General features: G+C 35.6%; 1 protein-coding gene across 2 annotated transcripts in view; it reads left to right on the plus strand.

Annotated features, from left to right (window-relative positions):
* Nucleotides 1–15,467, plus strand: part of SMC6 (Structural maintenance of chromosomes 6) — a 258,709-nt gene that overhangs the window by 231,445 nt on the left and 11,797 nt on the right. For both annotated transcript variants that reach the window (XM_067091991.1, XM_067091990.1), the window contains exons 23-24: nt 959–1,106; nt 4,017–4,144. In XM_067091991.1, coding sequence (XP_066948092.1) covers nt 959–1,106; nt 4,017–4,144 — 276 coding nt within the window. The remainder of the gene's footprint in view (nt 1–958; nt 1,107–4,016; nt 4,145–15,467) is intronic.

Here is a 15,467-nt window from a genome sequence, read left to right on the forward strand (position 1 = left end):
ACCAGTGTTAAGTCTTGGGTTGGTAATCACTATAAATTGTCTAAATCAGTTTGGGAGCAAGTCAAAAGTACACTAAAAGTTTTGGTGTTGGTCAGCTTTTCTAGTGTCAACTTTTGCAGCCTGTCTTGCAGACAGCTTGCTCATCCACCAGATGCCTGTGGATTCAGCTATCTGTTATACTTGTTTGTCAGTTGTTGAAGTTTCTGGACATCCTGATGGAGTGTGTGGGGGGGATGGGGCATTTGTGCATTGCTTGCCTCTTGAAATTTGAAGCTCACTTACAGCATAGTAGGAAAGAGTGTCCCACCACGTGTACTGCCCGTGTCTTCATGAATTTCCTTCGTTGGAGTCATACCCTTTTACTGGTGCTTTTCCTTACTACATCAATAACTTTACATAATAAGGCAGTCAATTGTTCTTGTGTATAATCATATAAATGGTAGTATGCAGTCATGCCAAAGGCTTTAGTGGCTTCTCTTTCTTCTTGGCAAGACCACAAACTGTCAGTAATCTCATACTTCATGGGCATATGTGATCAGGCATTTAGATTGCCCAGAGCTTTATTTCTATTATCCAGATCTTTGATTGATCTTATACTTAAAACTTTACCAAGTTATGTAAAATATCTGATGATCCATAATGTTCATTTGAAAGTAAATTCAAAGCATTGGTTGTTGTTTGCTCAAATTATATTACAAGTTTTGAAATTAGCTTATTAATATTCTAGATATTAGCAGTTCCTGAAATACTTTTAAATCTTTGTTATTGTTTATTTTTTAGATTTCTAATGATTATATCAGATACAGTACTATTATGCATACTCAAGAGTTTGTATGGAAGCAATAGTTAGCATTTTTTTTTTTAACAAAATTCATATCTGGTGTTCTTTTTTTATGATGAATAAACTTTTACTTTCTGTAGTTTGTAATGCCTTTTCTCATACTGTAAACTTTTTCAGCAAAAAAACACAAAAGAAGAGTCAACAAGAAAAACTGTCCATGATGTCTGGAGGGGAACGGTCTTTTTCTACTGTGGCACTGATTCTGGCTTTGTGGGAGGTTATGGACTCTCCCGTCAGAATGCTTGATGAGTTTGATGTCTTCATGGTAAGATATTTTAATGGTTATGTGAATTGTGGTCTTATATAAATACAAAATCCTTTAGATAGATATGCTTTAGCCTACCTGTATAGCATTGAGCAGACTACGTACTGCATTCAGAATCGATTTTAATTTTCTGTCATTGCCTTTGACATAGCTGTTGGGTCACTTGGGTGTTACATTTAGTTGTCTTATGCAGGATGGTGACCATATATCCTATTTTCTGCGACCTTTGGCTCTAATGTGACCTGCAGTCTTAGATATGAATTCCCTTACTTAGGGTAAACTCAAACTCACTTTAATTCTTTGTTATTTTTTTGTTTTTATTAAAAAATTTTGAGGGTCCTATCAGAAATGACGTATTGATCAGCAGACTAGTAGGTTTTAAAAGTTTTCATATTTTCAAAAAAACAGTTTTAAGGACTATCCTAGGGTGAACTGTAATTTTTTAATAATTATAATGTTTCAAATTGATATATCCAGATATTTTAGGTTTGCATTGGAACCAACTTTTGATTACTGATACTGAGACATTTGATTACTGATACTGAGAATTTCCATCTTAAAGGAGTATTCATATTGTTGGTAATTTCTTAACATCAGCATCATTATTAATGTGCTGCAAGTCAGCTTTCCCCTTTATTGGTTTAGAAGTGAATTGAGTTCATTCCAGTCTCTTGTCTTCGTTCACTTTCCACCTGAATCCAATGTGGTCTAGGTTTTTGTCTGTGCCTTTTATCTTTGATTCCATGGGCTGTCTTTTGGCCTTTGTCCTCATACTTTGTTTCATTACAAAGTTATTACTTTTAAATTGCCTTTTTGTGCGCTTTTTAAAATCTCCAGGTAGAAAAATGATGATGATGATCTCTCACTCCCTGTAGGTAAGAAGGTACATAGGGTTCCATAAGACTTTCAGTGGCAGATTACTCAGTTCTTTTGTGTCTGCCCAAAGATTAGCAACTATTTCTTTCAGAATGCAGTCACTGTCCCAGTCAATGAATTGTTCCTTTTTTCAGAGCTTGTGTATACTGTATTTAAGCTCTGTTTACATTAGCTTTGTTTGTTTTGGTTTTTTCTTATGTGTTAGGTATTTACTTATGCCAGTTCTCTTTAGCCAGTGTTTGGTAATCTGTTTAGTTTTCTTGGCTTCTTTGTTTGAATGTTTTCCAGTATCTCCATATCAAAGTTGTTCCTGCTCTTCTCTTGCTCTTCACTGTTTAATTCTTTTTAGCTTGTTTCATGTTTAAAATTTTTTTTTTTGGTGATTTATGTGAAATTCAAGTATGTTAATATTAATTTCTATCTTCTAATTACTTTGGTTGCAGGCTGCATACATTCAAGTATTTCTATGTAAATGTATAGGATATTTAATGTTGTTGCTAACTGGCATTGTGATGTGTAGTTAAGATTGTGGTTAGCATCTTGTAAAACTGTCAGTTTCCCATCTTAGAAAAATGTAAAAAAAAATGTACAGTATGTAATTCTTAACTTTTTTATTTGCTAATTCTTCAAATTTTAGTCAAATACACCCAAATCTGCACACCAAAACCTGTCTGTCAGTCAGGATACAAAAAGATGCTTTTGCTTTTGAAAAATGGAAATAATTTAGAACACAGAATGAGAAAATTTTTGTTTTTAGTCTGTTTTATGTGTAAAAAGGATTCTTGTAAAACGTGCTGTTGTATATTGAGACAAAAAAGTTAGAAATTAACCTACAAAGATATGTAATTCCTAATTCTCTTTATTTACATGCATAACATTGTAAATTTTTAATAAAAGCTAGCTAAGTTGGCAAAGGGTAAACTGATAACATCCCATTTCTTCAGCTTTCCTACCAGTTTATATGATGGTATATTTTTAAAGGTAAATTTTGTCGGTCTTCCTCTGGCATTTCAACTTTGTTGATGAGTGTGTTCACTTAGCTAGGCATAGTAGGTCTAAGGTTAAAAAGTATTTGATATTTTTTCTTTATTCTTCTTAATATCATTATTTTAATTTTGTTTCCATAAAACAGTAAAAATCTTAGTACATTATTGTTACTGCATATGCACAGTAGTACTCTCTAGTTCAATAAATAGTCACTTGATTAGAATCAGTTGGCTTACCATGCAATACTTTATGTCATATGTACATAGAAAACAGGTATCAAAAAATGAAAATAACGGATATTGAATGCAATTGCAATATCAGCACATTTACATTGTGGGCAGCTGTTCATATATTGTTATAAGTCTAGTTGTTATTTTGTGTTACTTATATGGAGTGCTTGTGTGATTATACAGTTACTTCCATTTAACCTGCAACTACTACAGGATATGTCTATACTGTATATTTAATTCAGTTAGGTAAAAAAAAAGCTAAAGAATTATATTGTAAATAGTAACATGCTCTGTTAGTAATTGTATATGACGTTTGTCATTGTTGTACTTTTGTGTTACTCCTCCTTGTTTTATTTTTGCGAAAATTACTTTGGTTGCAGGCTGCATACATTCAAGTATTTTTACACTCGAAATCCTTTGCCTATTGCGATTTGTTAGATTACAGTACTTAGTAAATGAAATAATATTCTATTTATATTCTCTTCCTTCTTTTCTCTAAATATTTTTCTGTTCTCCACTGTATATGCCAACTACTTAGTAAATGTAATAATATTCTATTCATATTCTCTTCCTTCTTTTCTCTAGATATTTTTCCGTTCTTCTCCACTGTATATGCCTAAATTATTTCTTTATTAGTTTAAATTGCATAATTTTTCCTATGACTGTGTGAACAAAAATCAGCTGAATGAAAGAAAATGTATAAAAATCTCAATCCATACAAAGCATTTATACTTCAGTCAATACAGAAAATGTTTGGAACTCAGTAGTAAATAGGGTTTGTTTTAAAATTCCCATTGTGAAACTATTGTTTTTCCAGGATATTGTGGCCAGGAGACAAAGCTTGGATATGATGATAACAAATGCCAAGACCAAGACTCAGTACATATACCTCACACCTTTGGAAGTAAACCAGAGTCACATTACAGGAGGAGTTAATGTATTCAGGTGAGTTGTCTTCATAGTATTATACTGTAATATAGTTGTGCTGCAAGAAACCCTGTAGGGAATTATAGCTTACAGTTTGCCTGGCATGGCCCACTGTAAACAGTGCTAAAGTTCTGGCAACTAACCTTCGGTCACCAGGTGCATTTTTTTATGCTCATCATTTTACTTCCACTTCCTTTGGCCTCTTTCTATGTGACTCTCCAACTACTTTACTCAAATTTACTTTGTTCTAGTGTTCTGTTTATAATTTTGAAACAATTTTAGCTAGCCCATTGAGTTGTAAAGTGTTGATCTCATTAAAATTTTTTTACATCAAGCACAAAAAAAGAAATGCATAGAGTAATGTCCATCATTATTGCATGAAATATATTGACTAGATTTTGATTTTATTCTCATGAAATAATATTTTTTCCTACACAAGTACAAGCCTTTGTTCTTTACATAGGCATTTAGCTTGTGAATGCAAGACAGGTCATGAAACTGCTTCCTTTCTTCTTTCGAGGTTGACCCTCATACCTTATGTGTATCATGCCATAGGCATGAATGTAACCAGAACAGACCATGTTCAGATTGCCTGGTCTCGCCTCCTGAACAGGGGTGCGGTTTGCTGGGAGGAGGGAGAGAGAAGAAAGTTTTTTTGGTGTCATCAAAGTGTAATACATCACTGGTACACTGAAGGTCCCTTCTTATCTCTGGCCAAACTTCCACCCACTTTTACCACTCCCAAGGGAGGGGTTTTCCCTTCACTAACTCCTACTGCTACGTCTTTAGAGAGCTGTTGAGGGGGGAGAAGATAACTAGCCCGGTTCCTCTCCAGCAGTCTCTCTTCACTCAGAGGGTACCTTACCTAACCCAACTTTTGTTGCAGCTGCTGTGGAGGCCGAGGGGCTTAGGGAGAACTGGCCCTCCATAGGCCTCTTGGGGGAGCCGAGTGTGTCTATATTAATTGATCACTTGAAGGCTGTACCAGGATTTACAGTTAATGCTTCGACCATAACACTGACGACTTCTATGGTTCCAGTATCCACCGGCTCTAAGACTGCCTCCAGATCTGGGTCGACTCCACACAGTCTTCTTGCAAGTACTGTACCTCCACTTTACCCCCTGGGGTATAATGTTCCAGTTCAGGGCACTTGTTTTGGACTTTCAACTGCTCCGCAAGCGTTCCCTCGCTTATTCACAGATTTCAGCCTGGGCATATTTGCACAAGACAGAAATTGTCTTGTCGAACTTTGTCACATTGTAGGAGTGGTGATCACTTTGAGATGGCATCTCGGGCCCAAGTGTTGATGCCTTTTTGTTAGTACCAGCTTGACCAAAAAAGAGGTGTTCAAGAACATGATCTCTTTCAGGCTTCATGAGACAATCAAGTCGGCAAACTTTTCATCTGACAAGTTAGATGGGAGTGCAGTCTGGGCAAGAGCTCATGAGGTAAAGTGCTTTGCCCTGTCCCTTGCATTCTGGAAGAACCTGTCGGTTCAACAGGTATTACGAGGAGGGTGGTCCTGCCAGACCACATTTACCTCATTTTATATTTGGGATGTTGCCCACAAGCCCTTTGACATATTTTCCTTGGGTCCTTTGGTGGCTGCCCAACAAGTTGTGTAGTTTGTCCGGCTCCCCTAAGGGGACATGTAGCATCTTGTCTAAGGTGTTCGGTAAGTGAGAGAGAATGTGTGAGCGACTGGTCTCCCTTCTTTCTTTTACCTTTCTCTCTCATAGGGCAGAGCGTCAGGTAGTGAGCCATCATATACTGGACGGACGAGTTATGCAGGTGAGTTGCATGTTCCCCTATCTCTTGACAAGGGGAGAGAGGGATTGACACTGTAACAAATCTGTTGGTATTATTAGCAAGTTATATTGTCTCCAACACTTGTGATCATCCAAGCCTTTATTGAGATAATGACATAATCCCAATACTTCAAACCTAGAAGCATAGCAGTTGTAACATCCCATATGTTCAGCAAGCTAGAGGTGCAGGATCAACTTCCTCAGCTATACCAGACCAGTTTTCCCCAGACTCCCCCACCAGTGGGTAAGTCTCCTGAGTAAAGAATTAGGGTTTGTATTTGTGTAGGAACAAGTAGCAGATTTTTAAAGTAATTTGCATTTTTCCCAACATACAAACAAACCTGAGTTCTTTACATTTACATCCCACCTCAGTCACACCTCATTTTGGTACCTGGGTTGAAAGGCAAAGTGGAGTACAGACCCACGAATGGGCGTAGCTTAACCCCACCATTGGTAGTTAACGACATTATCTGAAAGCTTAATGGCCATTCCAACTCGCGTTCGCAAGCTAAATCTTATGTAAAGAACTCAGGCTTGCATGTTAGGAAAAATACAAATTACTCTAAATTTTGCTATATTAACAACAAACAACACAGTTTGTATGCTTATAAACAACAGTAAATACATTGTACAGTACTGTTCACAAAATAAAATGTATATAAAATGGATAAAAATGATCAACATTGAAATTCTCTCTCTTACCTATAAGATATGCCAAAACTGCTTATGTGGGCCAGACTTGGAAAAAATTTTTTTTATAAAGAATAGCCCAGGGAGAGAAAAAGGCAAACAAATGCACAGCAACATGATGCATACATATACATATATGCACACACACATGTATGTAATATACACATGCTGAATTTGTATGTAACATGTAGCCACCATTTGTGCTTCATTTTGGTACCTTCACAATAAAAATCTAATAAAAATTTATTTAAGTGTGTGTTCACAGGGCTTTTTAAAGATGTATTACAGCAGTATTCTTATTTTGAATGGCATACAAAAATTTATGAAAATTTTACACCCTCCAACACACATTGTAAGCTACTAGAGCTTAGGTCATCCTAAATCATTGTTTGAAACCTATGGTGAATATGTAATGCACTAAATTTATTAAGATAATTATATTAATTACATTCCATTCAGGGATTTTAATTTTATCATGTACTGTACAGTATATTGAGTTCATACTTGGAATATGAGCAACATATAGAAAGGAAATTATATACTACATGCCAAGTTCTCTGAGGTATGAAAATCATCCTGTGAGTACTCATAAGATTGAGAGAGAGAGAGAGATGCAAAACTACATTTGTCATTAACTTTGAAAAGTTTAAATTTCAAATTTGATTCGATTATGTACAAAAAAAATCCTAGAGAGACACACACACACACAGAAATTATGCTGTTTTTAAGTGATTATAATTGAATGAACAGCAAACTATATCTGAATGCTACTAAAGTATTTTATTATGTCTTGGACTCAAACGGACAGGAAATATCTAACGCAAATTACTTTACTTGTTACTACTGAATGAAAAGTGAACAAGAAATGAATGCAATACCAAGTCGTTTGTGCTGTATGGACAAGCAATATCTTAAGTAATTTTGCGCTTCTGTAAGCTCTTGTATTAATGTCTGCCTGTTACCAAATGTTTCAACCACTAATGTATGATTGCCTGAGTTGATTTATGATGTGTTTTGGATGAGTAAGGATTAGTTATTGTTGTATGCCATACCATGTAAATACACAGCAAGTGTGTACTGTAGTTTACCTCAACATGATGCATACATGTACATAACCATGCATACATACATGTTGTGTGTATACACATGCTCACAGAATCAGACACTGATGAGCAAGGAAACTTGATAGTATATTTTAAATAAATGAAGTGAAAAAATGACATGAGACAGTTGAAGCAGGCAAAGGCCCACCCAACCTCCCCACTTAGCTCTCTCACTCTCACTCCACAAATGCTTACCTTGGCCTACCTTCCCCTCCACAATACTCAGTCACTCAGAAGTGATAAACAAAAGGTGTTTGAGTGCCATAGTTACTTTTAAGCCAAGAATGGTCTCAAAAGCTCCTTTTGCAGACAGAGTCCCTCCCAACTCTGCTTTACCTGAATGTTTATCCTGGCCTACCACCCCCACAATACCCCTTCCTCAGTGTGTTTATGACTGTAAAGTAGTGTTATCATTGCCTTGTTCCACCTATTCAGCATTGCCAATCACATGGGAGCAGATGGTAACATACTGTAATGTCAAGGTGAAAATGGATAAATGAGGGACTACTGTGCCTGTTAGACAGTCCATTATTTCACAACTAGTGATCAACCAGCTTCTTCCCTGTATGTTGCAGGCATCAAAAATCTTATTTCATCTCTATTTTGCAGCACTGAGAATCTTTTGTGAAATCAGCTGTTATATTTGCTACATAGTATTAAGTTCATTGCTACACCTTTCCCACATCAATGTGGCTACTCTCTTGACTAACTTTTCATTTGCTTACCTTCCTGTCACCATGAGCCTTGTTGTGTTTATGTTAATATCCCATTCTGTCCTCTTTTCTATTCTTACATTTCTCAAAAGAATAAGTCTTTTGTAGACCTATTTACACTCCTCTGTAGCTTTCTCCAATATTATGATAAACACCGAATGACTGGGCTGATTCTTGATGGACCCAAACATTTATCTCTAATTCTTGTGATCCATCTACCACTGTCTTCACTCTTAGATCTTTTGATATGAAATAGTAATGGTACAAGCCCAATGTGGTGCCCTTTGCTTTTGTAATGCCCATATAATTGCTCACAATTCACGGGATTTTCTGTGGAACATACCTATAAATTATCCGCAAAATATTTGGTAATTTGTGGACTTTTTCGTCAGGAAATATTCACTAATCAAGTGTATTTTGATATTTTCATGAGTACTGTACATACCTTTTTTTATGATAAGAAAATGATTTACTAATTTTCAAATATCATTAAGATTAATTAATAATAATAATAATAATAATAATAATAATAATAATAATAATAATAACAACAACAACAATAATAATAATACTGTAAGATTAAATAATACGTAACTCAAAGAAAGAGACACTGGTTTTCTCCCCTCCATTCAGGACAGACCCGACCTCATTTAACCCTTAAACGCCTATTGGACGTATCATACGTCGACTAAAATTGTCTGTTGGGTGCCGAGTGGACGTACCGTACGTCGACTACAAAAAATTTCAACCTTCGGTCAACTTTGACTCGACCGAAATGGTCGAAAAACACAATTGTAAGCTAAAACTCTTACATTCTAGTAATATTCAATCATTTACCTTCATTTTGCAACAAATTGGAAGTCTCTAGCACAATATTTCGATTTATGGTGAATTTTTGAAAAAAACTTTTTTCTTATGCACGGGCGGTAACTCAGCCGAAAATTTCATAAATTCTTTCGTCATTTTGTCGTAATTTTTGCACTGTTCTATATTAGATGTTACATAAAGTTTTATATATGAAAATGTGTGCAATTTCATGTACAATACAGCAAAATACAGCCCATGGTTGTAGCTTTTATCATTTTGGAAATATTTTCATATAAACCACGATAACTGCCAAGATTTCAACCTTTGGTCAACTTTGACTCGACCGAAATGGTAAAAAAATGCAATTTTAAGCTAAAACTCTTACGATCTAGTAATATTCAATCATTTACCTTCATTTTGCAACCAATTGGAAGTCTGTAGCACAATATTTCGATTTATGGTGAATTTCTGAAAAAAACTTTTTCCTTACGTCCGCTCCAGAAATTCTTTCGTCACGTTGTCGTAATGTTTGCACTGTTTTATATTAGTCGTTACATAAAGTTTTATATACGGAAATGTGCGCAATTTCATGTAGAATACAACAGAAAATAACTCATGGTTGTAGCTTTTATCAGTTTTGAAATATTTTCATATAAATCACGATAACTGCCAAAATTTCAAGCTTCGGTCAACTTTAACTTTCGACCGAAATGGTCAAAAAACGCAATTATAAGCTAAAACTCTTACATTCTAGTAATATTCAATCATGTACCTTCATTTTGCAACAAACTGGAAGTCTCTAGCACAATATTTCGATTTATGGTGAATTTCTGAAAAAAACTTTTTTCCTTACGCCTGCGTGTAACTCGCCGAACATCTCAGAAATTCTTTTCGTCATGTTGTCGTAATGTTTGCATCGTTTTACATTAGTCGTTACATAAACTTTTATATATGAAAATGTGCGCAATTTCATGTAGAATACAACAGAAAATAGCTCATGGTTGTAGCTTTTTATCAGTTTTGAAATATTTTCACATAAATCACGATAACTGCCAAAATTTCAATCTTGGTCAACTTTAACTCGACCGAAATGGTAAAAAAACGCAATTGTAAGCTAAAACTCTTACATTCTAGTAATATTCAATCGTTTAACTTCATTTTGCAATAAATTGGAAGTCTCTAGCACAATATTTCGATTTATGGTGAATTTTTTAAAAAAACATTTTCCTTATGTCTGCGTGGTAACTCGGCCGAACATCTCAGAAATTCTTTCGTCTCGTTGTCGTAATATTTGCACCACTTTATATTAGTCGTTACATAAAGTTTTATATATGACAATGTGCGCAATTTCATGTACAATACAACAAAAAATAATTCATGGTTTTAGCTTTTATCAGTTTTGAAATATTTCCATATAAATCACGATAAATAGAAAAAATTCGACTTTCGGTCAACTTTAACTCGACCAAAATGGTCGAAAACTGCAATTGTAAGCTAAAACACTTACAGTCTAGTAATATTCAATCAGTTAGCTTCATTTTTTCAACAAACGGGAAGTCTCTAGCACAATATTTCGATTTATGGTGAATTTTTGAAAAAACATTTTTTTACGTCCACGCGTTCATTTAATTCATGCATCATTTTGTGATAATATTTCTCTGTGTTGCTTTGATAGTTTTAAAATTTGTTATATACCAAAATCATTGCAATTCAGTGTACAATACAACTAAAAAAATTAACTCATTAGCTTTAACCGTTTTGCTTACAGCGATTTGTATACAATTATATACGAGTTTTTTTTCGCTGTCATATATTCCAATATTTATATATGATAATGATATTTTTTTTCATTTCTGATGGTTGCATACTAAACTTCAGGCAATGACAAAAAACATGAGCCAAAAATGAACTCTTAATCTTAAAAACTAAGCGTGCTGTGATTTTTGAAAAAACTTTTTCCGCTTCAGCGCTAACTCACCGAACGCCGCCGGCATACGGAGACGTTTTTTTGTAAATAGGGCTTGGCGTTAAAGGGTTAAGCAAAGACAGATGCTCAGAATTGATACTATTGAAATGTTAAAATTATATTAAAGTACTGTACTATTGGAATTATATTAAAATGATAAATAGTATAAGTGTTTCAGGATGATAGTATAAGCATTTTTAGAGGGTATGTTTTATGATAAAATAATGATTTACGGTACATACTAATTTTCAAATATTAATATTAAGTTTAATAAGATTAAATAATAACACTAATTAAAAATAATAATTCTCTCTTATTTAGATGAGAGAATTTTTCCGACATGTAATATGTACGTATGTTTCTTTTGTATGATAAATAAATGATTTACCTAATAAGTACTAATTTTCAAATATTAAGATTACGGTAATAAGATTAAATAATAATAATTATATTTTCCATGCATTTGTGTAGTAAATTTTTTAACATTAAATAATAACACTAATTAAAAATAATAATTCTCTCTTATTTAGATGAGAGAATTTTTCCGACGTAATATGTACGTATGTTTCTTTTGTATGATAAATAAATGATTTACCTGATAAGTACTAATTTTCAAATATTAAGATTACGGTAATAAGATTAAATGATAATAATTATATTTTCCATGCATTTGTGTAGTAAATTTTTTCACATTTTAAACAAACAATTAGTGATTCCCAGTCTTTTTCCTTGACTTGAGAAAGGAGGGGGAGGATAAATGTCAATTTACTTGTTAGTTTGACATATTGGCTGGAGGGGAGTGTTGCCCTCAGAAGCTCATGTATTTCAGTCTTTTGATATGTAAGGAGTTATTCTTCTCTCTCTCTCTCAGGAAAAGATACTGTTTGTGTGTGTTGTTTATAGTACTTTGAAAATGTGTAGTAAAGGTATTACATCTTTGGAAGACGAGACAAATTTTTTTGTTGTCAGAGAGATTAAAGATAAACTCTCTCTCTCTCTCTTTCTTTCTTTCTTTTGCCCCAGCCAGCCTAGTTGAATATAAGTCAAAGTGGTAACTCTGTTTCTCTCTGCTTTGGGTGGAAGGCTTAGAAGTACGTATGTGTATATATTTAAGGGTATTGATGTTTAGGATGACTTTGAAATTATAATAATAATATAATTTCAAAGATAAATACAATAATAGGGTAGTAATTTAAGATATTTGATGTAGGATGATACTTTAAGTATACATTTGTTATTTGAACTTTTAAGACAGGCAGTTATAGTGTTTTTAGAGGGGAAGGTAGCAAGTATTTGCGGATGTTAGCTATTCGTGGGGGATGGGGTCTGGAACGCATCCCCCAGCGAATACGGGGGTTTACTGTACTTTGTCAAATGTGGCCTTAAGCGTGTTGCATTCCTGTGGTTATTAAGATTTTTAGCTCTTGTTAAACTTTTTTTAAAAATGAGTATTATCATTTTATAATACTACCTTTGTTATTGATTTCTCAGGCTATTAATGCTACAATTATTTTGTAACATTCAATATGGTCATCATTAACAAATCCAGTTGATGCCTGTTCTTAGACATGAAATGGTTATATAGTTCATATCCTATAGCAAAAAAAATTTTTAAAGGACACACTCATTATAATCTGCCACAAACTAAAAAAACCATTAAATAAAAGTAAATACTGTACAACCTATTATGTTTATTTCTTAATAACTCTGAATTCTTATGAGTTGTACCACAAAGCTCTCATATTACTAGTATATGCAGAAACAATAATATGCCATAAATGTGGCTTGAACAACTCGCTGTTATGACTACTGCTGATTAAATATCTACTCTCAGCTACATATTTCTGTAATTAAGAATTATACTTATCATTCATTTAAACATATTCCACGATGCTTCTTTATACCAGTCAGCTGCCACGTCAGTGCTGGTACTGTTGGATTTATCCTTTCCATGCTACAGGAGCATAACTTTCTCATAATGTCTGCTTGTCTTTACAAGGTCATTGCTTTTTCCCCTGTATGCTTTTTTATCCTACAATATCGATTGCTCAAGTGCGGCCTGCTGTGTTGACTGCGTACTCTTTGCTTGCTGTGATGGTGATGCTGACTCTTGTCATTGTGCCTGCTGAGTGCTTCCCTTGATTTTGTTGTTTCTAGGTATTGTGAGTAATTTTAACCATGTTACTCCTTTGGTTTCATTTTCTGCTCATATTGTATTTTGGACGTGCTTCATCAGTGCCTTCTGTACCTGCTGCACCTTTTTCAATTTTCTTTAGTGATACTTGTGGTTTCTGTTCCACCTGCTGTGCTACCTACTTGTGCTTTATTGCTGTTTCTGCAGTGTAGCCTTCACGTACTACTCCAGTTGTTCTTGCAATACTAACTCTGACTACTTATGCTGCACCTACTGCTTCAGTGTCCTTGTCGACTGCTGCTTGCACCACTTTAACAGTTGTTCTTGTGTTTCCCTCCTCATGCTGGAATATTGCGCCCCATCATATTCTGGTGCTGTCGACATTCCAGTTATACCATGTCTTGGAGACTCACTCTACAGGAACATGTTGATACAGTTTCCCTGAGCAGAAAATGTCTCTCCTCCCAGTTCCAGCAGTCCTAGAGTGTCCTGTAGCCCTTTCTACAGTAATGGTTCAGGCAGAAGTTCACTTACCTCTAAAATGGAGCACTCTTAAGACTAATTTAAGGGATCATGACAGTGACAGGACCTTCCTCCACTACACACCAATCTTCATCCAGGACCTCTGATTGTCAGCACCATCACTGACTGACAAGGCTGATGATGCCACTAAGTTGGACTCCTGTCTTTGATTGCAACTTGTCTCCTCCATTCTGTACCAAATAGGAAGGGAGGGAAGTCTTCAGAAGTTCCTCTCTCTCTCTCTCTCTCTGTCTCTCCAGCTGATGTTACTTCCTAATCCAGAGCAGCCACTCCCAGTTATCCAAAATGGTAGAACTTGCTGTTACCTGTGATCTCCCTGGCCCCTGCCACCTTAAATCAAGGAATTATCAGCACATCCTAGTCACTCAAAAGCCAATTTTGATCCAGTGGTGGCATAGTTTGCATATTCATATCTTCTGACAAGAACAGTGAAGGAGAAGCTAATACTGTAGCTTACCTCAGGAATCAGGGAGGAACAATATCCAATCCTCTTTGTCATCTGGTGGTGATCCCCATGTGAGCAGAGGCCAACCAAGTCAAAATTGTCCCAGGGTTCATGCCAGAAAGGCAAACAGTCATCTTAAGACAGCCTTAGTTGGGTAAGAAATTTCTGCCTTCGGAGTGGTTACTGGATACTGAAGTTTGCAAGGATCTTTGGTGACTGTAGAGCATGCCCCCACTGGGCCTCTTCACTACAAGCCAAAACCACGAGTTCCTGGTGTAGCGTTTGGCAAAAATGGATTCAGTCACCTGGAAGTTGGGTGCCATGTTTTATAGTTGGGAAAACCTCGATGCTTACACCATCCTTCTGTTCAGCCAGATCAGGAAGGTCCTAATAAACCTTAGAATCTGTAGCTACTCCACTGTGATACTGATTGCTACTCTGGAGACAGCATGATTGGTAACCATACCTTCTTCAGTTGCTAAAGGACCATCCCAGATCCCTGCACACCTGGGAGTCTCTCCTTCGCCAAAAACCATTGACTGTACAAGGAACACTCCACCATCAACCTCTACCAGATAAAATGGGATGAATTCTTTCAGTGCTATGGCGAGAGGGACATCATTCAACTCGCTGCCTTACCTCTGTGATTGTAGTTATCTGTATCTGTACCTCCCAAAGAAGTTCGTCAAAATTTGCAGAAAAAAGCTACAGGACAGCCTTCTCAAAACTGATGCAGCTTAGGGGAATTGAAGTGACTGCATCCAGAGACTACAGGGAAACCTCCATCATTTCAAAGAATAAGAAGTCTCCCTCAGAGGACAATCCAGCCACCAAAATGAAACCTCTGTAGTCCTCCAAAACCCGCCCCACGAGGGTTCTATATGACTACTGCAAGGGGCAGCTGTGCTGTATCTTATTATGGAGAATGCTTTCCCACTAGCTTTTATAACTTGAAGATGTGAGAGTTGCATGCACTATCTGGCAACACTGCTGTGGGCTAGTAATTTTTTCAAGACCATATTGCCAAAACTCAGATGGATGGCACTCAAGATTTGACATTTTTTCTGTGAGTGTTTATTCATCACTACCTTGAAGACTTGGCACTTGAGAGGCGAAGACTCTTATCTCTTC

This window comes from Macrobrachium rosenbergii, chromosome 48 (genome assembly GCF_040412425.1).
Source record: "Macrobrachium rosenbergii isolate ZJJX-2024 chromosome 48, ASM4041242v1, whole genome shotgun sequence".
Taxonomy (NCBI): Eukaryota; Metazoa; Arthropoda; class Malacostraca; order Decapoda; family Palaemonidae; genus Macrobrachium; species Macrobrachium rosenbergii.